The 25,754-nt window shown below is 38.3% G+C and overlaps 1 protein-coding gene across 2 annotated transcripts in view; it reads right to left on the bottom strand.

Annotated features, from left to right (window-relative positions):
• POLA1 (DNA polymerase alpha 1, catalytic subunit) overlaps positions 1-25,754 on the bottom strand; it is a 381,691-nt gene that overhangs the window by 71,898 nt on the left and 284,039 nt on the right. For both annotated transcript variants that reach the window (XM_077145414.1, XM_077145413.1), the window contains one exon: positions 3,085-3,181. In XM_077145414.1, coding sequence (XP_077001529.1) covers positions 3,085-3,181 — 97 coding nt within the window. The remainder of the gene's footprint in view (positions 1-3,084; positions 3,182-25,754) is intronic.

Consider the following 25,754-nt stretch of genomic DNA (forward strand, 5'->3'; position numbering starts at 1 on the left):
ATACTTCACACACCAATTACAGGTGACTTATTGACAGATGATACTTAGATTCCATTTTCAATAATATAACTGTGTGTAATGACTGTCATTGTTCACAGGACTTTTTTTTTTCTTTACATGGGCAGGCACCGGGAATCGAACCCGGGTCCTCTGGCATGGCAGGCAAGCGTTCTTGCCGCTGAGCCACTGTGAGGCCCGCCCTCACAGGACTTTTGATGTTAATATCTATTGGTGTTCTGGCCTTGGTCCAAACTGAATAAATATATTTGGTCTACTCCCACAGATTTTAAATTCATTTTTATAGCAGGTCTCCCTTGAACAGCAAATTAGAAAGAGTACTTTACTCCAACTTAAAAAGTGAGATGTGAACTTCATACATGTTACATTATTTAAATTTATCAAATTGTTTCTGGGATAGACTAAAACCTGATTCAATTCTCTTTTATTGAGAAACCATCCAGCTCTTCTACTCAGAGTGTCTAGGACAGGGGTTCTCAAATATGGCTGCACGTCAGAATTATCTAAGGAACCTTCTAAAAAATATAGCTTCCTAATTAAGCTTTACCTCACACCTTCTGAATTAGAATCTCTGGACACAGGAGCTACATATTTGGATTTTAAATATGTCCCCCAGGTAATTCTCAGGAGAGAGCTTACAAATATCCTGAGTTAGGAATCAATCCTCTGCCCTAGTAACTCAGAGTTTCAATTTACATCCCACTACTAACAAATATTCAAACACCACTTCGCATTATAGAATGACTGGCAAATATCTTGCGCATGTAAATTAAAGAATTTGCTCATTTCTAAATTGTAATTTTGGAACATGAAATAAGTAGAAGAAGAAAAATAAAAATAGAAAAATTTCAAATTTCAAAAGAAAAACAGTCTCAATGTTAAAATTTCATAAATAAAATGAAAAGCTCTTGGAACATTTCATGAAGTTCCTTCTATCAGACACATATATTTTATACCTGTCTCCTGTTTTCTTTTCTTTAGCCTTCTGACATGTAAAAGAATCCATTGATAATTCACTTTAGTGCTATTTTTGCCCTGACCTGCTGAGCTGAGTGGTCTGTTTTCTTTTTCCTTTTTTTTTTTTTTTGCATGGGCAGGCACCAGGAAATGAACCCAGGTCTCCAGCATAGTAGGCGAGAACTCTGCGTGCTGAGCCACTGTGCCCCACCCTGGTCTATTTATTTTAAGCAAATAACAAAAAGGTGTCCTGATTCTTAAACTTGAGAAACGGGACTACAGCAAACCATGGGACTACAGTAAACCATGTGAGCGTACAGATTTTGTCAATACTTTGCCCTTTTTTGTCAAGCAAGAAGTGACTGTACTCTATTACCTCTTATTTTCCAGAGGAGCAACATGCACTCCTTGATGTTCTCAAAATAGTGGTGGGAAGTCTTCAGTGATTTTCCAAATTACTCCTTCTACATGTCTCTAAGTGCTACTGGGTTTTTTGACAATTGCTGATCAGGAAAGACCGATCCAGCCTCTGAGATAAGAATATTGGAACTGACTGGAAGAAGATTCTAGGAACATCTAGGGAACAATCTAGGATGACTATTTTTAGGAAGAAGTAAAGGGGGAGCAAGGTGGCAATATACTGATACCCAAAAAGAGGTAACAGACCTGAAAGAAATAGACAATGCACTCAACACAGAATTTGTACTTAATTTTTTCAACTCATAATTGTCTTTAAGGAAAAGTCCTTCACTTGGGGTGGGGTGGGATGAGGGGGTGGGTAAAATAAAAACAGCCCTTAAATGATATTACAAGTAAACAGAGGCTGGACATTAGACATGAATGGAGTCTCTAAAATCTAGTTATTAATGGACAGAAGGAACTTCTTCTCTATATAAATTTTACTCACTGAAAATTTGCTGTGGAGACAGCACAAGTCCTTGTTGAACATCTTAAGACAAGATACTGAACCAACTTCGCCATCAGTCTTAAAATGTTCTATACCCAAGGACTGTGAAACCAAATAAGTCAAGGCATTATGAAAATAATTTCTAGCCTATCTTATGAATGGAAAAACTGAAGTCAATTATGACACGAGATGAAAAACAATGAGATTAAATTAAGGGAAGCAGATCTCTGTTATTTGAAAATAATAGACATCTCTTATTCTACTCTTCTGGAAAAAAAATCCTACATGAAAGACTCCTCAGAAACAAAGGAAATGCTGGGACTTATCACATGGGGACTCTTATGTGAGGAAATCCAACAGTATTTGTAGGTTTTTATATGCTGTTGCGGTTACCTCCAGCCCTAATACCGGCCAGCAAAATGTTGAATTGATATTCGCTGACAAACAACATAAACACTCAGTAGGTAACTAATAAGAAAAATGTGTAACTCTGCCTTTTTAATTTTTTACAGGTAATAGAAAAGTTGTCAATGTGATTTTCAGGTAGGAGAGAAAAAAAAAACAAAAAACCACACACTTGTCATGACATTTTCAAATACTTTAAGTTATGTAACAAAGCTTTCCCCAGACCCATTAAGTCCTACAGTGCCTGTAAGTCTTGTATAAGGAAACGCGGGGTGCAGAGGGTTACAGGCAGTACCTGATCATATGGGCTGAGGTGCCTATGCACTCTCTTAGGATGGAGTCAATAATAGAACTCCACCCCATTCCTCTCTTTCAAAATAAACCCAGGCTTTTAGTGAACAGCAGAGACACACTCCAGGTCTATTTTTTTTTTGTGGTAATGTCTGTTTTTTGTAGGCCCAATGATCACGTTGCCTATGCTTACTTTATTACAATTACTAAATTCTATAGAAAATAGCATTTTCAAAATACAGCATTTAAAGAGTCCTTTTTGTACCATTCCTCCCCCAAAGCCTTGCTTTAATAGAGAACAATGTGAGACAGGCTGTGGGGGTCAAAGATGGGGATTCCTATGCTGCCACCCTCATGCAGGGGATCCCTGTATTCACACAGGCTCCTACAGCCTGCTTCAGAGACAGCAATGTGATGCTGCGTGAACAGCCTGACACAGTAGGTCTGGCTTTTATGATGCAAATTTCCACTTTAAACTCAAAGGTAATTACAGTATTTTAACGTACCTTTCTCATGATCGGTAATAAGTTTCTCCAGTGCACAGTCCATATCAAAAATGTACCGGTAAAAGCACAGCTGGGTGTACAGGGACTTGTCAGAATACTGCAATAGAACAGAAAATAAATGAATACTACTATTGGGAAGGGGGGAAAGATGGAGTGAGATCACTCTAGTATATCCCCCAATTTCTACTTCTATATTAAGCAGTATTTTTTGAGAATGGGGTGGGTGAGAAGGAGGAAGTCATATTAATGGTCTGTCCCCCTTCATATTACAAACATACCTTTCATAACTCAGAATAAATCCTGCCACTTCGATCATAGATTACTACTTGCGGAGCTGCAGACTGATTACCCCTGCTGTCAAAAAACTGATTTTGTCAAATTGCAAATTCCTATGCACCCTTGACAATTTGTACTGTTAATTGGGAAAAGTGGCACTGTGCTTCCTAACTGGGACCTGTCCATGCTAGCAGGAAGTTAAACAATTTCTGAAAACTGTTTAACACATACTGATATACTATGAGCCCAAATTTTATGACTTATGGCTACAATCCATTGCCTATGCCAGAGACTGGCTCACAGACAAAATATTATGAATTAAGCAGATTCAAGTAAGATTTGATCACTTGTTCTATGCCAATCTGAAGTGGCGAACATGACTTCTGAGACTACCAAGCATATGAAATGAAATGACCAAAGTTCTCCATCCTACCCACATCAGAACAAATACTTAATAATTTTGGCAAAATCTAATTCAACAAAGCATAGGAGACATGTCTGAACCGTTATTCATTCAGCAAACATATACTGAATGCTGAAGTTCCTGAGCTTATCTAGAGCCACTGTGTTATTCTCCTAAGCAACTATATCTCACCCTGTGTGCAGAAAAACACATGCAGTGAATTTAATAGCCAGAAGGAAGAATTATTTGGTAAACCACATTTAAATACACTTCTATTTATTTTAAACCAAACTGCCTTATTTATTTTGTTTCCCTCTTCCTATGGGATTTAGATATTTGGGGAACCCTTGTGCTGGAAGATAACAAGCTCTAGACTTGGTGTTTTCTTTGGGGAAGGAGGTCCTGCCAAGACAAAACAACCTCAGAACTACCCAAACAACAAAACTGTTACCAGTTTACACCTGTTGCAATTTAACCAAGAGCAAGTGCACATCCACTGGGGACCAGGCCCAATACCAGTGACAAGGGGTATATAGCCAACTCATACAGTAAACATGTGGGCTGGTTGAATGAATGAATGACCATGACAACCAAGTTCGTGAACAATCCATACAAGGTGGCACTTACAGACTAGCATGTCTAGGAAGATAAGGAAAACCACTATCTACAATCAGATATGGAAACAGCATTTTTCTGAAGGGAATCTCTTCAGGCAACCAAGCATTAGATTCAAAGATCCTTGCTGGTTATCAATGATGAAGAACTATAGTCAACCTCCTCACTGGATACAGAAGTAACTGAAATTAAGTTATTAGAGCTCATGATTCCTCTTCCTGCCCACTCCACTGTAAGATCTGCTACTAAATTTAGTGTATTTTAAACTTCTCTGGCCATTACAAATGGTATCTATAAATATTAGGCTGCAGAAATAAATCCACATGGAGCTATTCATCAGCCAGGGCTATTGTCTTTTTTGTGTGTGCATTCTTTCTACAAGTCTCTCTTTCTTTACCTAAACCTATTTTAAAAAGTATACACCTAGAAGCCTATTTTATTTCTTATTAGCTATTCTACAATATGCATCATCATTATACTATTATACACCAGTTATTTTTAGCGAATCCTGATTACTGCTTCCTGGGAGAGAGAAAAAAAAAAGAGGACGACAGCGATTAAGTTATTTGTTTAGTTTTTTAGATTCAGCAGTAATTGCTGGTACACATCTCCCTGACTGCACACATGCTGCAGGTTGAATAGAACACTGAAATTACCTCCTTCATAATAGTTTGTTTTGATAATGTATTGTGTGTCGAGATGATGAGAAACAGTTGCTGTCAATTTGATTAGCCATTATATTTTTATGTTAATTGCCATTATTGGGTCCATTCTGTTTAGTGTCACCATAGAAGCCATACAATGTTAGCATAAATAACAAATTGGAGTAAATTAGGAAGATATATTTTTGCCAATTCATTTTAATTGCCCCTCAGTCCTTCCGTTGGTTAACGCAGCTGTTGACCCATAATAAGCGCTGGGTCAATATAGCTGCTTGTCAATTCAGAAATGCAAAGTGCTGTGTTGCTGGTAATGGATATACAACAACCTTTGCCAGCCAACTGAAGCAAACGAGTGACAACCCACATGAAGGAATAAAGCGTCAGCCACGGAGTTTAGTGACCTGATATTAGTAAGCAGGCTAATTGAAAGTCACTGCCTAAATGGGTAAGGAAAATAGAAAAAAAAAATTAAAAAGGAGTTATATATTTTTAAAAAATATACCAACACCTCCTGCCCTTTTGATTCCTGACATATTTTGCAATTAGTAAACTGGTTGAAAACAAAAGGCCCTATTAGATTTTCAATGTCAAATACAATTAAGTGGTTTTAAAGAACAGACATGAAATGGAGAAAACTGTAGTTTAAATGAACAAGAATAACACCTACTTTTGTTTTCTTGATTTTCTACCATTAATTTGTGATCACTTGGAGGATTTTTTTTATCTTTAACATCTTTTCTCTTTTGCCTTTGATGATAAATTCTTCTAATCAAGAAACCTGACACCCTCTAGTCTTCTCTGAGATCTTCAGTGATTTTCCCCCCACACTTAAATGCTCATTTTGACTGTACAAGATTGGATGGAAAATACTTCAAGAAAATAAGATGATATTTTAACATTTCTTTCTCTCTCTAGCTTTCACTTATTGGTTTAAAATGTTCGATTTCTTGCTCTTTCCTTGAAAATTGCACTCAACACAGTGCCTAGGCTTCTTTCAGTCTTCCTTTATAGTTAGAACATCATGTACTAAAGTGGCCGAGTGTGATTTAGTAAGGACAATGCTGAGCTGAAATAGCTACTGTATGTATCATGCTTTGCATTCAAGTTAGTTACTAGGAGTGTTAACAGAGTAATAAGTGTGAGCCTGGGCTCACTCATACATACACAGAGATAGAGAAGGAATTTTCTGCTTTGACAAACCTAACAAAGAGGAGGCGCTTAGCGAATATTGTGGAGGAAATGAAGGAAAAAGGAAAAGGTTTTAATGCCACTATTTCTGATGTATTCTTTTTGAATCCTGTAATCAAATTACATTAGAAACAAGACAATGCAAACTTTATTCTCTGTCCAAGGCAAAGTGCTTTATGAGGAAAGAGTAGGTCTGTTTTCATTTACCAATGTTACCTAGTCTCTCCCCTGAGATTTCTCAGGAGGTCTTATATCCATGGTCCTGCATCTGGCTGCACATCAGAGTCACTTGGAGAGTTTTTAAAAAAATACTGATGCTCAGGCCTCACCTGATTTAGAACAACTAAGTCAGAATGGAGGTAGAGTGCTGACACTTTTTAGGGCTCCCCAGGTACTTGTAGTGGGGCAGGCAGTTTGACATGAGAATTGCTGTGCTATATACTACTACCTGTAATGGAAATACTTTTAGAACCATATACCCTGATCCCACCAACTTGGCCTGAGACATAGGAATTTATGTTAATCAAAATAACCTGAGAAGTTTTCATGAAAAACATTTTTGAGATGGGTGTTTGCTTATTCAAGCAAGTTATTTCAAGATTAGAATAGGGTATATTTTCTCTTACATAAAATATAAGGCCATGTTAAATCTGACTCACATTGTGTTGTTGTTCTATTTAATTGCAATATACATACAAGTAAGTGCACAAATAATAGAAGTGCACCACTTGATGTAGCCAGCACCCAGAACAAGAAACAGAACATTTCGAGGACTCCAGAGGCTCCCTTGTGTCCTTCCCAGCTACTCCCATTTTCTCCCCTAGGCTAACAATATATTTGATTTTCTGTTCTTCATTTCTTAAACTTCATATGCATGGAATCATACACTTCTACACAGTTTCTTTTGCTCAATATTATGTTTGTGCCATTCATCCATATTGTTGTATGTAGCAGTTCATTCATCCTCACTGCCATGAAGTACTACACTGAATGAATTTACTATAATCGATTTATTTATTATATAGATGGTGAACATTTAGGTGATTTCCAGGCTTTCTGATTCCTAAGTATGGTGCTGCTGTGAATATTCTTGGACATGTCTTTAAGGCACATATATGTATATTACTGTTGATTACATGCCTAGAAATGGACATGCTGGGTCATAGGACAAATGTTCAGCTTTACTAGGTAATGTTTTCTAAAGTGCTTGTAATATTATATTTTAATTGACTTTCTTTTGAATTGGTTTGACAGTAGTCTTTTACTTTAACTTATAAGATTTCTGCATGGGAAGGTAACCAGTCTTCTTTCTCTCTCTCATTTGTAGGGACAGAGCAGAAAATAAACTTCTTGAACAACTTGAAAACAAACAAAACTTGCTCCTGAATTAAACGTCCTGATGTATGAAGAGACGGTCTGTTCTAGTTTGCTAGCTGCTGGAATGCAACACACCAGAAACGGAATGGCTTTCAAAAAGGGGAATTTAATAAGTTGCTAGTTTACAGTTTGAAGGCCGAGAAAATGTCCCAATTAAAACAAGTCTATAGGAATGTCCAATCAAAGGCATCCACGGAAAGATACCTTGATTCAAGAAGGCCAATGAAGTTCAGGGTTTCTCTCCCAAGTGGAAGGGCACATGGCGAACACAGTCAGAGTTTCTGTCTCATCTGGAAGGGCACATGGCAAATGCGGCATCATCTGCTAGCTTCCTCTTCCGGCCTCATACGGCATCATCTGCTAGCTTCCTCTCCTGGCCTCCCGCCTCATGAAGCTCTCCAGGAGGCATTTACCTTCTTCATTACCAAATGTCGCTGGCTGGTAGACTCTGCTCTCTCTGAATCTCTTTCATTCTCCAAAATGTTTCCTCTTTTATAGGACTTCAGTAAACCAATCAAGACCCACCCAAATGGGTGGAGACATGTCGTCATCAATTCTAGCTCAACAACCACTCCTGATTAAATCACATCTCCAGGGAGATGATCTAATTACAGTTTCACACATACAGGATTGAAGAGGGATTATTCTGTCTTTATGAATTGGGATTTAGATTAAAACATGGCTTTTGTAGGGGACATACATCCTTTCAAACCAGCACATGGTCTCATGATGCTAGAGAGTATACATAGCAAAATCTTAAATCAAGTTATCTTCTTACAATCTAGAAAATGCAAGGACTGCCTCCTCATATCACCAACTGGTATATCCTTATAGAAGGCAAATTTATTTTGTTTAAGCTGGAACAGTATCATATCAGGAAGAAAACAGACTGCTAAAAAACCCAAACAACCCCCCAAAGTATTTTTGATCATTAAACATCACTGTCTACTACTAGCACAGACAAACTAACACAATTACTTTAAAATATAAAGAATGTATATTAAACCTCATTACATTGCAAAAGGTAAGGATACAGTTTACTCTAAATCCCAAATGGTACTGACAGAGACCATGAGGTGCATGTCTGGAAATGAAGAATTGGTTTAGGACAGCCTTTGCTAAAAAAGCACTATGAGCATCTTTACCACCCATAAGACCAACTTCCAATCCCTGAGGCCCACTCTCAAGAGTTCTCTACATGCCCCTCAACTGTCAGCCCAGCTTCATGCTCACTACTCCCATTATCATCTCTACTCCAGGCAGGCAATATGCTCCTTCCCTCCTCTGCACCACTGCCCAAGCAACTGTGCCCTTCCTTTGAGGCCTATCCTTCTTCCACCCTTACTTAAAGAGCCACTCAGTTTCTACCTACCTCATCAGATCTCACAGTCATCACCGCTTCTGAGAACTCTTTCATGCCTCCAAGATTCAGGTTGCTCACTTTCTACCAGACAGGCCCAGCTGCCTCTCCTCTGGATCCCTGTGGTTCACCACATCCCTGTTCCAGAGCCCAAACTTTGGGTTGTCCTCATTGGTTTTATTTTTCCCTCTTGTCTCTGAGGATGTGAGTTTCTGAGGGCCCACCCACAAATCTTCCCCTCTGTACTGCTACTACTGAGGATAGGGCCTAGTTTGCAGTTGGCCCTCAACTAATGTTTGTAACAAGGAATGGATTCACTGCACCTGTCTCCCACCTCTCACATTGCCCAATGACACACTAGTCCCTTCAATCGATCTCTAAGGTTTCCTGTGTGTATCTCCCTTTGGCTGTCTGGAACAGCAGAAAGATTATGGGCTTTGGAGTCACAATGAATCTGGTTTTAAATTCACTTCTACCACTTAACACCTTGAATGACCTTGGACAAATTGCTTATCTTATTCATATCTCATTTTCTTCATCTATAAAATGAGGCTGATAAAATTCTCAAGAATATTGTAAAGATAACAAGATTCCATATGGGAAACACGAAGCACTGTGACTGGCACACAGCACAGAATGGATATGTGAGAGTTCCCATAGTTTCCCAATTGCACTGGAAGTTTCTGGAGGGTTTGGATTTGTAATTACTTGAAAAGGTGAAGACAGCACCATACCCATGATAGATATTTCAGAAACTTCTAAGGAATGTATTTAAAGTCTTGAATATGAATGCCCTTTTAATGAAGCCATTAAAAACTGCTATTGCTATTTTTACAGTGCTTTAGTATAGACATGGCTTTAGAATTCCAATACTCCCCAATTTCCATACACCTTTAAGCTTTATATGAATTATTAGTTTTGATTATAAAAAGGTTGAGATAAGCTTTCTTGTTTTCCCTGTCACCCAATTAAGTTATTTTCCTACCCATTTTATTTGCAATATTTATGTTCAATTAGGTTTTTGGCAAATAGGAAACAACAGAGGGTGAAAAACATACTGGTTTGCTAACTCCACATACTTCTCTGCAAAGGAAATTATTTCCATAGGCTACAGAAATAACTTATTTGGATTACTTCAATTAGTTCTAATATAAAACATTGCCACCACTCCATTAATCAGCTGCTTGTGAGGGTTACTTTTCCAAGAAGTCTTTTTGGTAATTTCATTAGAAGGAATGGTAGTGCACATTATTATCTGATTCAGTATGTCCATCAAGTAGACAATTTATAGCAAATTCTTGATAACGATGGGCTTAATAAAAAAAAAACACAGTAATTTCTTCATTTCAGAATCCTCTTTTTTTTTAAAGATGAAGTTATTTTTCAGTCTTTGGTGACACACGTTGCTGAATAAGCATCAGGAAATATTTCAGTGCTTTAAGAGGCATTTCACTCTTTCCCTCTCCCCACAGACACCCCCCCCAATGATGCAGTAATTAAAACCTAATTATTATCTTCATTTTAAACAAAACCTAAAGTGAATACCAATTAATAACAACATACTAATGAGCATCTGCTGTGATGAAATTGAATATGAATGTGCTGCAAATTTCGGGTAATTTATTTTTTTTAGGGGAAGTGCCACTGGTCGCATTCTGCTGTTAGAAGATTATATAGAATGTACACCATTTTCTATCAAGTCATTTTGCACTTGGCAATTTCCATCTTAGAAGACAGTACTGGCTTGAACATTACAGATATTGAAATATCCAAATCTTGGCTATGGGGTCATCTTCATGGAAACACAATTATGGGACTCTACCTTGAATACACTGCCTTACCTCTGATTTTTTTCTTTTTTCAATTTTGTATAGAAAAGGCTAACCTCATGGTAAAAAAAATTGATTAAATTTGTCATCTCTCCTACATGTATTAACATCAAAAGAAAAAAAAATAAATACAAATTTCAAACAAGAAGCCTCTTCTAAGGAGTCAAAGATTCCTCAACACCAGAAGAAACAATAATATAAAAATAAAGATTTTTAAGTCATCACCCTGGATTATACTGGAACCGTAAGACGGTCTAGAAATGTTTCTTTGTGTTTAAGTAGGAGAAAGCCCTGAAATCTGGAAGTCATCAAGATAGCCCACTGAATTCAGATTCATTAATATGAGCACCTCAAGAACTAAAATGTGGTGACAGAATGAAGTTGTGTAGATTAGATTCAACTTTCACATCTATGGTATGAATGAGTAGGGCTAGATCTAGCAGTGTTCTCTCAGATATATTCCATTCATGCATCTCAGAGGCTTCACCAGATATTTGGTTCTAATTTTATTTTTAATGCATATGTTTATTTAAAAAATTAAAGCACACACACGTGTTACATACCACATTTTAAGACATTTTAAGACCCCCAACATACTAACGGTGTTCTAATAGACTTTAATAAATCAATGTTACAGATATAAAGTTAAAACAGAAATTAATATTGATAAAAATATCACTTATCTGTTTTATAAATGGGGATTGTGCATGAAATCATATTTGAAAAAAAAAGATGAAATCTTATTTGAAAAAAAAAGGGGGGAGTTCCTGGGCTAAGTAATTTCTAGGGTTTCTTTCCAGATATAAACTACAATGAAAACTTCAATTTTACTTTGTTTCTTTATTTGGAAAAGAATCCACTGGTTCTTCTTCTCTGGCATATTTGCACAAATACATCTATTTTGTTGAAATAAGAATTCTCTAACTCTTCTCATGCCATCCCCTTGCACTCCCCCTGTGCTAGTTTGAAAGGATTATGTGCCCTAGAAAACCCACGTTTTAATTCTGATCCATCTTGTGGAGGCAGCTTCTCTTTTAATCCCTATTCAGTATTGTAGTTTGGAAACTTGATTAGATTATCACCAGAGATGTGACTTGCCCAATTGTGGGTATTAGCCTTGATTAGATGGAGATGTAACTCCACCCATTCTATGTGGGTCTTGCTTACTTTACTGGAATCCTTTAAAAGAGGAAGCATTTTGGAAAAAGCTTCAGAGCCATGAGAACCATGAGAGCCCATGCTGCCAGAGACCTTTGGAGATGAAGAAGGAAAACATTCACGAGGGAGCTTCATGAAACAAGAAGCCTGAAGACAAAGCTGGCAGAGGTTACCATGTTCACCTTGTGCCTTCCCAGATAAGAGAGAAACCCTTAATGTCATCAGCCTTCTTGAATCAAGGTATCTTTCTCTGGATGCCTTAGACTGGACATTCCCATAGACTTGCTTTAATTTGGACAATTTCATAGCCTCAGAATTGTGAATTTGCAACTTAATAAATTCCCTCCTTTAAAAACCGTTGCATTTCTGGTATATTGCATTCCAGCAGCTAGCAACTGAACCTTTCATGAAAGCAGCCTCCAGATCAGCCTCTGGACTCCATGTGACCTCTCTGATGCCTTATTTTATTACACTTCTCTTCCTCCTTTTGCTTAGGAAGGCATTGTCAATCCCACAGTGCCAGAGCCAGATGCATCCTCAGGAGTCATGCCCCACGCTGTCAGGGAGATTTTCACCCCTGAATGGCTTGTACCACATAGCGGGAGAGGGCAACGATTTTCCTTGCAGAGTTGGGCTTAGAGAGAGAGAGAGAGAGAGACATCACATCTGAGCAACAAAGTAGCTTCCTGGAAGCAACTCTTAGGCCTTGTTATAGGTAGTTTTAGCTTCTCCCCTACAGAAGTAAATTTCATAAGAGCAAGCCTCAAAATCCAGGGCTTGGCCTATTTTCTTGGGAGTCCCCAATGGTTGGGAAGGTGCCTGTGGTTTCCCAGATGGGGGAATTAATAGCTCCATATATATATATATATATTTCCCCCTTCTGATCCTCAAGGGACTCTACCAATATTTTATAATTATAGTCCACTATAGTCTGAGATGTATTCTGGTACTATACCAAGCCACAGAGATTTACAAGGCCTCGTTCCTGTTCTGGACTCCAGGAATCTGGGCTGTCTAAATGAGCCAACCAGAGAGGGTGATTCAGACTAGGAGTTACAGAAAATTTATGTTCTGGACATAATAAACCCCTCTGCCTTTGATCTCATATAGCAACTGAAGGTCTACAGTACATACACTACCATCTTTTATCCTACATTCTAATTTACCTTAGACCCAGCAAGATTGGCTTTGTTTTAAACTTAAATTGAAGCCTGATCTCTTCCAAGATTATGTCAATATATAGCTATGCTACCTTTCAGGTCTGCAACACTCCATTTCTGGGACCCAGGCATCACAAAGTGTTCTGGTTTGCTAGCTGCCGGAATGCAATATACCAGAAATGGAATGGCTTTTAAAAAGGGGAATTTAATGAGTTGCTAGTTTACAGTTCTAAGACTGAGAAAATGTCCCAATTAAAACAAGTCTATATGTTTTATAGACTTTAAATGTCCAATCTAAGGCATCCACCTAAGGAAAGATACCTTGGTTCAAGAAGGCCGATGAAGTTCAGGGTTTCTCTCTCAAGTGAGAAAGTACATGGCGAACAGTTAGGTTTCCTCTCTCATCTGGAAGGGCACAGTATTATTTGCTAGCTTTCTCTCCTGGCTTCCTGTTTCATGAAGCTCCCTAGGAAGCGTTTTCCTTCTTCATCTCCAAAGGTCGCTGCCTGGTGGACTCTCTGTTTCGTGGTGCTATAGCATTCTCTGCTCTTTCTGAATCTCCCATTCTCCAAAATGTTTCCTCTTTTATAGGACTCCAGTAAACTAATCAAAAGCCACACAAATGGGTGGAGATATGTCGTCACCTAATCCAGCTTAACAACCACTCTTGATTAAATCACATCTCCAGGGAGATGATCTAATCACAATTTCAAGCATACAGTATTGAATAGGGATTATTCTGCCTTTATGAAATGGGACTTAGATTAAAACATGGCTTTTCTAGGGGACATATATCCTTTCAAACCAGCACATACACCGACTACTTCTGAACCAAATATATGACTGCTATATGGGCCCAGAATCCAGGTTCCCATTTGTTAATAAGTATTTTCTGAGAGAGACTTTAGCATATTTGCTTGTTTGTTTCTGGCCCATTCTGCACAGCCCACTGTCCCCAAGATTTATTCAGTTCATCATGTGTTTCTCAACGTCCCTACTTTCTGTAGCTGCACCATATTCTATCATATAAATGTATCACTGTTTGTCACTGTATGTTGCAGTCAATGTGACCTTCAGCTCCCTCCATCTATCGGGCATCATGGATAATGTCCAAAATAAACAAACCATGTCTTACAGTATCTTCGTTTGGTTGTATAATCAGCAGCACTCCTAATTTTAGACAATTTTCATTGGTCCATAATGACAAAGAACTGGCAAATATAACGTCACCAACTATCAAATCAAAACTACCCATTATCATTTGTCCCTCCCCCACCACCCCAGTTAGTGGCTCCTGATAATGCTGTGATACTACTTATGTTTTCCTGTTAACTACTGGTCATAGCAAGCAGTTTTAGTTTTCACCCTATATACCTCTACTATTGACTCTTTGTCTATTATTGAACTATTGTGTCCTTGAGTTTAAGATGTGTCTCCTGTAGACAGCATATAGATGGATTATGTTTTTTAATCCATTCTGACAATTTGTATCTTTTAATTGGTGAGTTTAGTCCATTAACAATCAAAGTTATTACCGTAAAAGCAGTTCTTGACTCTACCATCTTATCCTTTGGTTTTTATTTGTCAGAGCTATAAATTCTTTTCCTTCTTCTCTTTTCGTCCTTTAAATTATCATTACTCATATTCTTCAATTCTGTGCTCTCCTCCAGATCTCCCTCTCCTGTCTTTTTCTTCAGCTTTCAGGCCTCCCTTCAGTATTTTTTATAGGGCAGGTCTCTTGTTTACTAGTTCTCCCAATCTTTGGTTGTCTCTGAAGATTTTAATCTCTCCTTCAATTTTGAAAGATAATTTGGCTGGATAAAGAATTCTTGGCTGAAAGCCTTTCTTGTTCAGGATCTTAAAAATATATCACCACCTCCTTGCTTCCATGGTACCTGTTGAGTAGTCTGAAGTTAGTCTTAGGTGTTTGCTTTTCTATGTAGATTACTTTTCTCGTGCTGCTTTCAGGACTTTCTGTTTCTCTTAGACATCTGACAGATTGATTAGTATGTGTCTTGGAGTAGGCCTATTTGGATTTATTCTATTTGGAGTTTGTTGGGCCTCTTTGGTTTGCGTATTTATGTCTTTCATAACAGTTGTGAAGTATTCCCTAATTATATCTTCACCTAACTTTCCCAGCCCTTTACTCCTATCTTCTCCTTATGGTATACCAATGATTCTTATATTTGTATATCTTTGTTGTCTTTCACTTCCCTAAGATCCAGCTGCATTTTTTCCACCTTTCTTGCCATTTGCTCTTTTTTGCACTCTAGTTCAATTGCTGTCTTCTAGCTCACTTATTCTTCCTTCTGCTTCTTCGAATCAGCTATCACATATCTCTAGTATATTTCTAATTTGGTCTACTGTATCTTTCAATTTTGTGAGATCTGTGACAAAATTCTTCTTTATACTTTTAAAATGTCTTCCTGATATTCTTTATTTCTTTATAAACATTCTTGAGTAGTTGTTCCATGTTCTGTGTCCCCTCCAGAGTCCTGATTTGGTCATTTGACTGGGCCATTTCTAGTTGGATCTTCACATGCTTTATGAATTTCTGTTGTGTTCAAGGCATTTGATTATCTTAATAAGATTGTTTTGCAAGTTGGTGTTCTTCACTCTTCTAAAGTTTTGTATTTACTTGGGTATGTGTTCGTTCATCAACACTTTTGCACTTGGTTCATCAATAATTCCCCACCAAACCAAGGTCCAGATCTCATGTACGAGTATAATTTTAGTTGAGGCTGGGGTGTACAAGTACACAGAACGCCTGCCCGCCATGTGGGAGACCTGAGCTTGATTCCATGTCCTTCCAACAGGTGGTGCTCCAGATGAGCATCCTCCCCTCGGGCTCCCATCTGCAGGGACCACCTGGAGACATGGTGTGTGCACAGAGGGCAGGGGAGGGGAGGGGCTGCTCTGGCTGCAGCAGCTGGATGGCTGGCAGGACAGGGTAGACAATAAGTGTCTGGGGTGGGGGTGGAGAGAAGCAGCCAACCTGCAGTACCACACCCAATGGGATAGCTATTTGTGATGCCCAGCCAGGTAACTGCTCCCAGCACCTGGGGGCACAGCTCTTCATGGCAGACTGCAGGCCCACCTCCAGGATCCCCATGGGTGCTGCAGGCTGTGGATCTGTGCCTGGAGGCCTCCAGAGCTAGCAGCTGGGGCAGGCTGGAATGGAGGAAGGTCAGGTCCCTCTTATCCACACCTCCCCACACACCACTGCCCATCCCAGTGGGGAATCCTTGCTAATGCAACTCACCCCACTGTCCCCGGCCCAAAACTCCTGCCACTCTCCTCCCCAAACCCCTTCCCTGAAGACCCTGCGTAATCACTCATCCCCCAGGAGCACAGTTCCAGCCATTCTCACCCTATCTCCTATACTGTCCCACGGAGCACAGGTGACTTCCATATGTCCCACTCTGCCATCTTCCCAGAAGTCTCTCTGAAACTTTTTTTAATGGTATATATTACCCTCCATTTTCTAACAGAATTCTTTGTGGGTTGTAGTTCTAACGCTACCCTGAAATGTCCTTTGTGTTCAGATTCATTTTTCTATTTTTTTTTCACTAATTAAAAAAAACCTAACAAACAAAACATTAAGATATCATTCCATTCTACATATACAATCAGTAATTCTCAATATCATCACATAGTTGCATATTCATCATTTCCCAGAATACCCGCATCGATCCAGAAAAAGAAACAAAAAGACAACAGAAAATGGGAAAAAGACTTGAACAGACACCTCTCAGAAGAGGAAATACAAATGGCCAAAAGGCACATGAAGAGATGCTCAATGTCCCTGGCCATTAGAGAAATGCAAATCAAAACCACAATGAGATATCATCTCACACCCACCAGAATGGCCATTATCAACAAAACAGAAAATGACAAGTGCTGGAGAGGATGCGGAGAAAGAGGCATACTTATCCACTGTTGGTGGGAATGTCAAATGGTGCAACCACTGTGGAAGGCAGTTTGGCGGTTCCTCAAAAAGCTGAATATAGAATTGCCATACGACCCAGCAATACCATTGCTGGGAATATACTCAAAGGACTTAAGGGCAAAGACACAAATGGACATTTGCACACCAATGTTTATAGCAGCATTATTTACAATTGCAAAGAGATGGAAACAGCCGAAATCTCCATCAACAGAAGAGTGGCTAAACAAACTGTGGTATATACATACGATGGAATACTATGCAGCTTTAAGACAGGATAAACTTATGAAGCATGTAATAACATGGATGGACCTAGAGAACATTATGCTGAGTGAGACTAGCCAAAAACTAAAGGACAAATACTGTATGGTCCCACTGATGTGAGCAGACATTCGAGAATAAATTTGGAATATGTCCTTGATAACAGAGTCCAGCAGGAGGTAGAAACAGGGTAAGATAATGGCCAATTGGAGTTGAAGGGATACAGATGGTGTAACAGGACTAGATACAAAAACTCAAAAATGGACAGCACAATAATACCTAATTGTAAAGTAATCATGTTAAAACACTGAATGAAGCTGCATCTGAGCTATAGGTTTTTGTTTTGTTTTGTTTTGATTTTACTATTATTACTTTTATTTTTTTCTCTATATTAACATTCTATATCTTTTTCAGTTATGTTGCTAGTTCTTCTAAACCAATGCATATGTACTAAGAAATGATGATCATGCATCTATGTGATGATGTTAAGAATTAATGATTGCATATGTAGAATGGTATGATCTCTAAATGTTGGGTTAATTTCTTTTTTTCCGTTAATTAAAAAAAAAAAAAAAAAAGAGAAGGGATAATTGGAGCTGAAGGGATACAGACTGTACAACGGGACTGGATATAAAAACTCAGAAATGGACAGCACAATACTACCCAATTGTAATGCAATTATGTTAAAACACTGAATGAAGCTGCATGTGAGGTATAGGTTTTTTGTTTTTGTTTTTTTTTTGTGTTTGTTTGTTTTTTTTTCTTTCTATTATTGTTTTAATTCTTATTCTGTTGTCTTTTTATTTCTTTTTCTAAATCGATGCAAATGTACTAAGAAATGATGAATATGCAACTATGTGATGTTATTAAAAATTACTGATTGTACATGTAGATTGGAATGATTTCTAATTGTTTTGTTAATTCTTTTTTTAATTAATAAAAAAATAAAAAAATAAAGACAACAGAAAAAGAAACAAAACGATAACAGAGAAAAAAAAAAGATTATATATACCATACCCCTCACCCCTCGCCCCCATTTACCACCAGCATTTCAAACCAAACCCATTCTAACATTTGTTCCCCCCATCATCTACCCCATTCCATATGTTCTACTCCTCTGCTGACATAGCAGCTAAAAGGCGCATCAGACACAAGGCCTCCACACTCACAGAGTCTCACCGTGAAAGCTATATCACCGTCCAACCACCATCAAGAAACATGGCTACCGGAACACAGCTCTACACCTTCAGGCAGCTCCCCCAGCCCCTCCGCCACATCTTGAACAAGGTGACATCCACTCAATGCATAAGAATAACCTCCAGGATAACCCCTCAACTCCGCTTCTATTTTTTTTTTTAAATCAATATGCCTGTTCAATGACTAAATGAATTACTTGGCCAAGTAGTTACATGATAAACCAATAATTCATGACTCTTACACTCATAATCATATAGCATGTCATACTTTTCAAAGCATTCAAGGTAGGGGGAAAACTAATTTTTTTTTTTTTATTTTATAGAGCTCATCAAGGTGAAGAAGTCATTTCTTCATGATACCAGATCTGGTCACTTTAAAAAAAACTGGTGAGTCAAAATTTGAATGACTTTTCAAAGCTAGAATCAAGAAGGCAGCAGATTTCTTTCGCCAAATGACATTTCACATCTTGGAATGAAATGCTATCTTAGGATTGAGCTAGGTAAAATAAAAAAGTCCATATATATATATGCTACCTAATACTGACAAAGATTTTTTGAATGTGTGTGTATATATGTGTGTGTGTGTGTGTGTGTGTGTGTGTGTGTGTGTGTGTGTGTTAAATGACATTATGCTAAAGGATGTGCTTGATGAAGTTTAGCATGGTATACTAAAATCTATTTGACACTGTCTCATTTACAGTAAGATCACTTTATTTTACATTATACATACTTCCATTTTATCTTAAATATGTGAACTAGCTATTCTGATTATCCTCATTTCATAGATAAGAAAACCAAGATTCAAAGAGGTTACAGGACTTACCCTAGGTCAGGCGGCTAGTAGGTGGCAGAGCCAAGACATGATCCCAGGTTTTCGGTGTCCAAGCACCTTGATCTTTTCATTATGCCACTTTTCATTCATGTACTTTCAACTATGTCATTCTGTGTGTTAACCAGTTATTTTATGGTTAGGTTTCAACCTAAAATACTTGTTGAGTGTACAAGTGAAGCAGTCTGTTTATATGCACCTGGAACCACTGAAGCAGTCAGGCTATGGTGATATCATGGTTCAGGGTACAGCCTACAACAGGTCAAAGTGGCTGATGTGCAGGGCACCAAAGCAAAGGGTAATGGCCTGGGGGCAAGATGGAGGCTTAGGTTTCAATGACAAACTGACCAGGCCAACATAGAAATGCTTCCCAATGTGTACCACTTTCGCACTGGGGATCCCATGTTTAATTTTGTCCATTTAATTTGTATTCATCTTCATTCTGAAGAAGCACCTTTATAAATCTTATTTTGATGGAAAAGATGTCAAAATTTGAGTTCTTAAAAGTAAAACTTAATATTCCACATAGACTCTCTGTATATATGAGAAAGAAATTCTTACTATAAGATAATAGGCTTTCCTTTCTTTGTTTTACAAATGAGAAAACTGGCTCAGAGAGGCCAAATAACCTCTCTTTTTCATTTGTAAACAGGGCAAAAAGCACCACCTCAAGCCATCATTATGAGGACTGGATAAGACAGTATGTGTTTATTACTTACTATATAGTACCTGGCACACAATGGATGCTAAGTAATTTGTAGCAATAATTGTATTCATTTATTAACTATGAATACTTGCCTTTGGGAAGTTTTCTGAAATAAATCAAACAGAAATTTTGAAGAACTTGATATTTCCTTTTTTTAATTTAGTGAACTTGACTCAAAACAGCCAAGGCCAAATCATGTACTCTCAAAGCTCTAAATATAAGTCATTGATGTAAGCAAACGATAAAAAAGAGATGTGGTGGAAAACTTTGGAACAAATTTTTGTAAAAAAATAAAGACTTTACTTATTTTCTAAGCCTTTGATAAGGTGAAACAGAAGACAATATTTCCCTGCTTTTAATCTCATTAAAGCTAATGTGTCAGCTGTTACAGCTATTGTAATCTCAAAAATATAAACATCTCAGGACTCCTGAGATTCTGACATAATAAGAGAGATGAGGAAGCCAGCAGCATACACTTTTCAGAAGATAGGTGTTAAATAAAGCTTTGGTATTTTAAACTACTAAAAGCAAAAACATGAAATGAAGGAAGTACAGTATGATTGTTAAAAGCAGACACTGGAGGGGACTTCCTGGAAGATGGCGGCTTAGTAAGACGCGCGGATCTTAGTTTCTTCTCCAGGACACCTACTAGGGGAGTAGAAACGATACAGAAAGCGCCCAAAGCCACAACAGAGATAAAAAAGACAGCGTACCCCATCCTGGAACGGCTGGCTGGCTGAGAGAAGCAGCTCGGGTGAGATCGCCGAGGCGCGCGGGCCTTACTGGGCGGGGTGGCAAGCGGCCGGAGTTACTCCCTTCCCCCTTCCCGGGCCGGCTGGGAGAATTGGAGAGGCGGTCCCCTGAAACAAAGACGGCTGGCGCCCACACCACGCACAGCCCCCGGACCAACTGAGAGAATTGGATCGGAAACCCCCAGGCCGCAGAGAACGGTGACGGGTGGGGGAGGCCCCTTCCAAACCCGTGACTCCCGGGGAACGTGCACTCTCTCGGGCGGGCCGCTGCCGCTGGCGCCCTCCCGCCACGCTTATTGCCCAGGGCCGACTAGGAAATTCGGACGGGCTCTTTCCCTGACTGCGGCGACCAGGAACCCTCCCTGCGTTCGGACCGAGGGCCGGCTCAAGCCGCTTCGGCTAGCGAACCCCCAAACGGCGAGAGTTTTCCGAAGTTTAAGGTCCCACAGCACCTTTTACTGGTGGGACCCGCAGACAAACGTGTGCCACGAGCGCCACCTACTGGGCAGGATAAGAAAAACAGAACCCAGAGATTTCACAGAAAAATATTACAACCTTGCTGGGTCCAACACCAAGAGAAATCTGAATAAATGCCCAGACGCCAGCAGCAGAAGATAACTGTCCACGCTCAAAAGATTGAGAATATGGCTCAGTCAAAGGAACAAACCAATAGCTCAAATGAGACACAAGAGCTGAGACAACTAATGCTGAATATACGAACAGAAATGGAAAACCTCTTCAAAAATGAAATCGATAAAGTCAGGGAGGACATGAAGAGGACATGGGCTGAACATAAAGAAGAAATAGAAAAACTGAAAAAACAAATCGCAGAACTTATGGAAGTGAAGGATAAAGTAGCAAACATAGAAAAAATAATGGATAGCTACAATGATAGATTTAAAGAGACAGAAGATAGAATTAGTGATTTGGAGGATGGAACATCTGAATTCCAAAAAGAAACAGAAACTACAGGGAAAAGAATGGAAAAATTTGAACAGGGTATCAGGGAACTCAAGGACAATATGAACCGCACAAATATACGTGTTGTGGGTGTCCCAGAAGGAGAAGAGAAGGGAAAAGGAGGAGAAAAACTAATGGAAGAAATTTTCACTGAAAATTTCCCAACTCTTATGAAAGACCTAAAATTACAGATCCAAGAAGTGCAGCACACCCCAAAGAGATTAGACCCAAATAGGCGTTCTCCAAGACACTTACTAGTTAGAATGTCAGAGGTCAAAGAGAAAGAGAAGATCTTGAAAGCAGCAAGAGAAAAACAATCCATTACATACAAGGGAAACCCAATAAGACTTTGTGTAGATTTCTCAGCAGAAACCATGGAAGCTAGAAGACAGTGGGATGATATATTTAAAATACTAAAAGAGAAAAACTGCCAACCAAGACTCCTATATCCAGCAAAATTATCCTTCAAAAATGAGGGAGAAATTAAAACATTCTCAGACAAAAAGTCACTGAAAGAATTTGTGACCAAGAGACCAGCTCTGCAAGAAATACTAAAGGGAGCACTAGAGTCAGATACAAAAAGACAGAAGAGAGAGATACGGAAAAGAGTGTAGAAAGAAGGAAAATCAGATATGATGTATATAATACAAAAGGCAAAATGTTAGAGGAAAATATTATCCAAACAGTAATAACACTGAATGTCAATGGACTGAATTCCCCAATCAAAAGACATAGATTGGCAGAATGGATTAAAAAACAGGATCCTTCTATATGCTGTCTACAGGAAACACATCTTAGACCCAAAGATAAACATAGGTTGAAAGTGAAAGGTTGGGAAAAGATATTTCATGCAAATAACAACCAGAAAAGAGCAGGAGTGGCTATACTAATATCCAACAAATTAGACTTCAAATGTAAAACAGTTAAAAGAGACAAAGAAGGACACTATATACTAATAAAAGGAACAATTAAACAAGAAGACATAACAATCATAAATATTTACGCACCGAATCAGAATGCCCCAAAATACGTGAGGAATATACTGCAAACACTGAAAAGGGAAATAGACTCATATACCATAATAGTTGGAGACTTCAACTCACCACTCTCATCAAGGGACAGAACATCTAGACAGAGGATCAACAAAGAAATAGAGAATCTGAATATTACTATAAATGAACTAGACTTAATAGACATTTATAGGACATTACATCCCACAACAGCAGGATACACCTTTTTCTCAAGTGCTCATGGATCATTCTCAAAGATAGACCATATGCTGGGTCACAAAGCAAGTCTTAACAAATTTAAAAAGACTGAAATCTTACACAACACTTTCTCGGACCATAAAGGAATGATGTTGGAAATCAATAATAGGCAGAGTGCCAGAAAATTCACAAATACGTGGAGGTTCAACAACACACTCCTAAACAACGACTGGGTCAAAGAAGAAATTGCAAGAGAAATTAGTAAATACCTCGAGGCGAATGAAAATGAAAACACAACATATCAAAACTTATGGGACGCAGCAAAGGCAGTGCTAAGAGGGAAATTTATTGCTCTAAATGCCTATATCAGAAAAGAAGAAAAGGCAAAAATTCAGGAATTAACTATCCATTTGGAAGAACTGGAGAAAGAACAGCAAGCTAACCCCAAAGCAAGCAAAAGGAAAGAAATAACAAAGATTAGAGCACAAATAAATGAAATTGAAAACATGAAAACAATAGAGAAAATCAATAAGGCCAGAAGTTGGTTCTATGAGAAAATCAATAAGATTGATGGGCCCTTAGCAAGATTGACAAAAAGAAGAAGAGAGAGGATGCAAATAAATAAGATCAGAAATGGAAGAGGAGACATAACTACTGACCTCACAGAAATAAAGGAGGTAATAAGAGGATACTATGAACAACTTTACGCTAATAAATACAACAATTTAGAGGAAATGGACGGGTTCCTGGAAAGACATGAACAACCAACTTTGACTCAAGAAGACATAGATGACCTCAACAAACCAATCACAAGTAAAGAAATTGAATTAGTCATTCAAAAGCTTCCTAAAAAGAAAAGTCCAGGACCAGATGGCTTCACATGTGAATTCTACCAAACGTTCCAGAAAGAATTAGTACCAATTCTCTTCAAACTCTTCAAAAAAATCGAAGTGGAGGGAAAACTACCTAATTCATTCTATGAAGCCAACATCACCCTCATACCAAAACCAGGCAAAGATATTACAAAAAAAGAAAACTACAGACCAATCTCTCTAATGAATACAGATGCAAAAATCCTCAATAAAATTCTAGCAAATCGTATCCAACAGCACATTAAAAGAATTATACATCATGACCAAGTAGGATTCATCCCAGGTATGCAAGGATGGTTCAACATAAGAAAATCAATTAATGTAATACACCATATCAACAAATCAAAGCAGAAAAATCACATGATCATCTCAATTGATGCAGAGAAGGCATTCGACAAGATCCAACATCCTTTCCTGTTGAAAACACTTCAAAAGATAGGAATACAAGGGAACTTCCTTAAAATGATAGAGGGAATATATGAAAAACCCACAGCTAATATCATCCTCAATGGGGAAAAATTGAAAACTTTCCCCCTAAGATCAGGAACAAGACAAGGATGTCCACTATCACCACTATTATTCAACATTGTGTTGGAGGTTCTAGCCAGAGCAATTAGACAAGAAAAAGAAATACAAGGCATCAAAATTGGAAAGGAAGAAGTAAAACTATCACTGTTTGCAGATGATATGATACTATACGTCGAAAACCCGGAAAAATCCACAACAAAACTACTAGAGCTAATAAATGAGTACAGCAAAGTAGCAGGTTACAAGATCAACATTCAAAAATCTGTAGCATTTCTATACACTAGTAATGAACAAGCTGAGGGGGAAATCAAGAAACGAATCCCATTTACAATTGCAACTAAAAGAATAAAATACCTAGGAATAAATTTAACTAAAGAGACAAAAAACCTATATAAAGAAAACTACAAAAAACTGCTAAAAGAAATCACAGAAGACCTAAATAGATGGAAGGGCATACCGTGTTCATGGATTGGAAGACTAAATATAGTTAAGATGTCAATCCTACCTAAATTGATTTACAGATTCAATGCAATACCAATCAAAATCCCAACAACTTATTTTTCAGAAATAGAAAAACCAATAAGCAAATTTATCTGGAAGGGCAGGGTGCCCCGAATTGCTAAAAACATCTTGAGGAAAAAAAACGAAGCTGGAGGTCTCGCGCTGCCTGACTTTAAGGCATATTATGAAGCCACAGTGGTCAAAACAGCATGGTATTGGCATAAAGATAGATATATCGACCAATGGAATCGAATAGAGTGCTCAGATATAGACCCTCTCATCTATGGACATTTGATCTTTGATAAGGCAGTCAAGCCAACTCACCTGGGACAGAGCAGTCTCTTCAATAAATGGTGCCTAGAGAACTGGATATCCATATGCAAAAGAATGAAAGAAGACCCATCTCTCACACCCTATACAAAAGTTAACTCAAAATGGATCAAAGATCTAAACATTAGGTCTAAGACCATAAAACAGTTAGAGGAAAATGTTGGGAGATATCTTATGGATCTTACAACTGGAGGCGGTTTTATGGACCTTAAACCTAAAGCAAGAGCACTGAAGAAGGAAATAAATAAATGGGAACTCCTCAAAATTAAACACTTTTGTGCATCAAAGAACTTCATCAAGAAAGTAGAAAGACAGCCTTCACAATGGGAGACAATATTTGGAAATGATATATCAGATAAAGGTCTAGTATCCAGAATTTATAAAGAGATTGTTCATCTCAACAACAAAAAGACAGCCAACCCAATTACAAAATGGGAAAAAGACTTGAACAGACACCTCTCAGAAGAGGAAATACGGATGGCCAAGAGGCACATGAAGAGATGCTCAATGTCCCTGGCCATTAGAGAAATGCAAATCAAAACCACAATGAGAT

This window comes from Tamandua tetradactyla, chromosome X (genome assembly GCF_023851605.1).
Source record: "Tamandua tetradactyla isolate mTamTet1 chromosome X, mTamTet1.pri, whole genome shotgun sequence".
In the NCBI taxonomy this organism is placed as follows: Eukaryota; Metazoa; Chordata; class Mammalia; order Pilosa; family Myrmecophagidae; genus Tamandua; species Tamandua tetradactyla.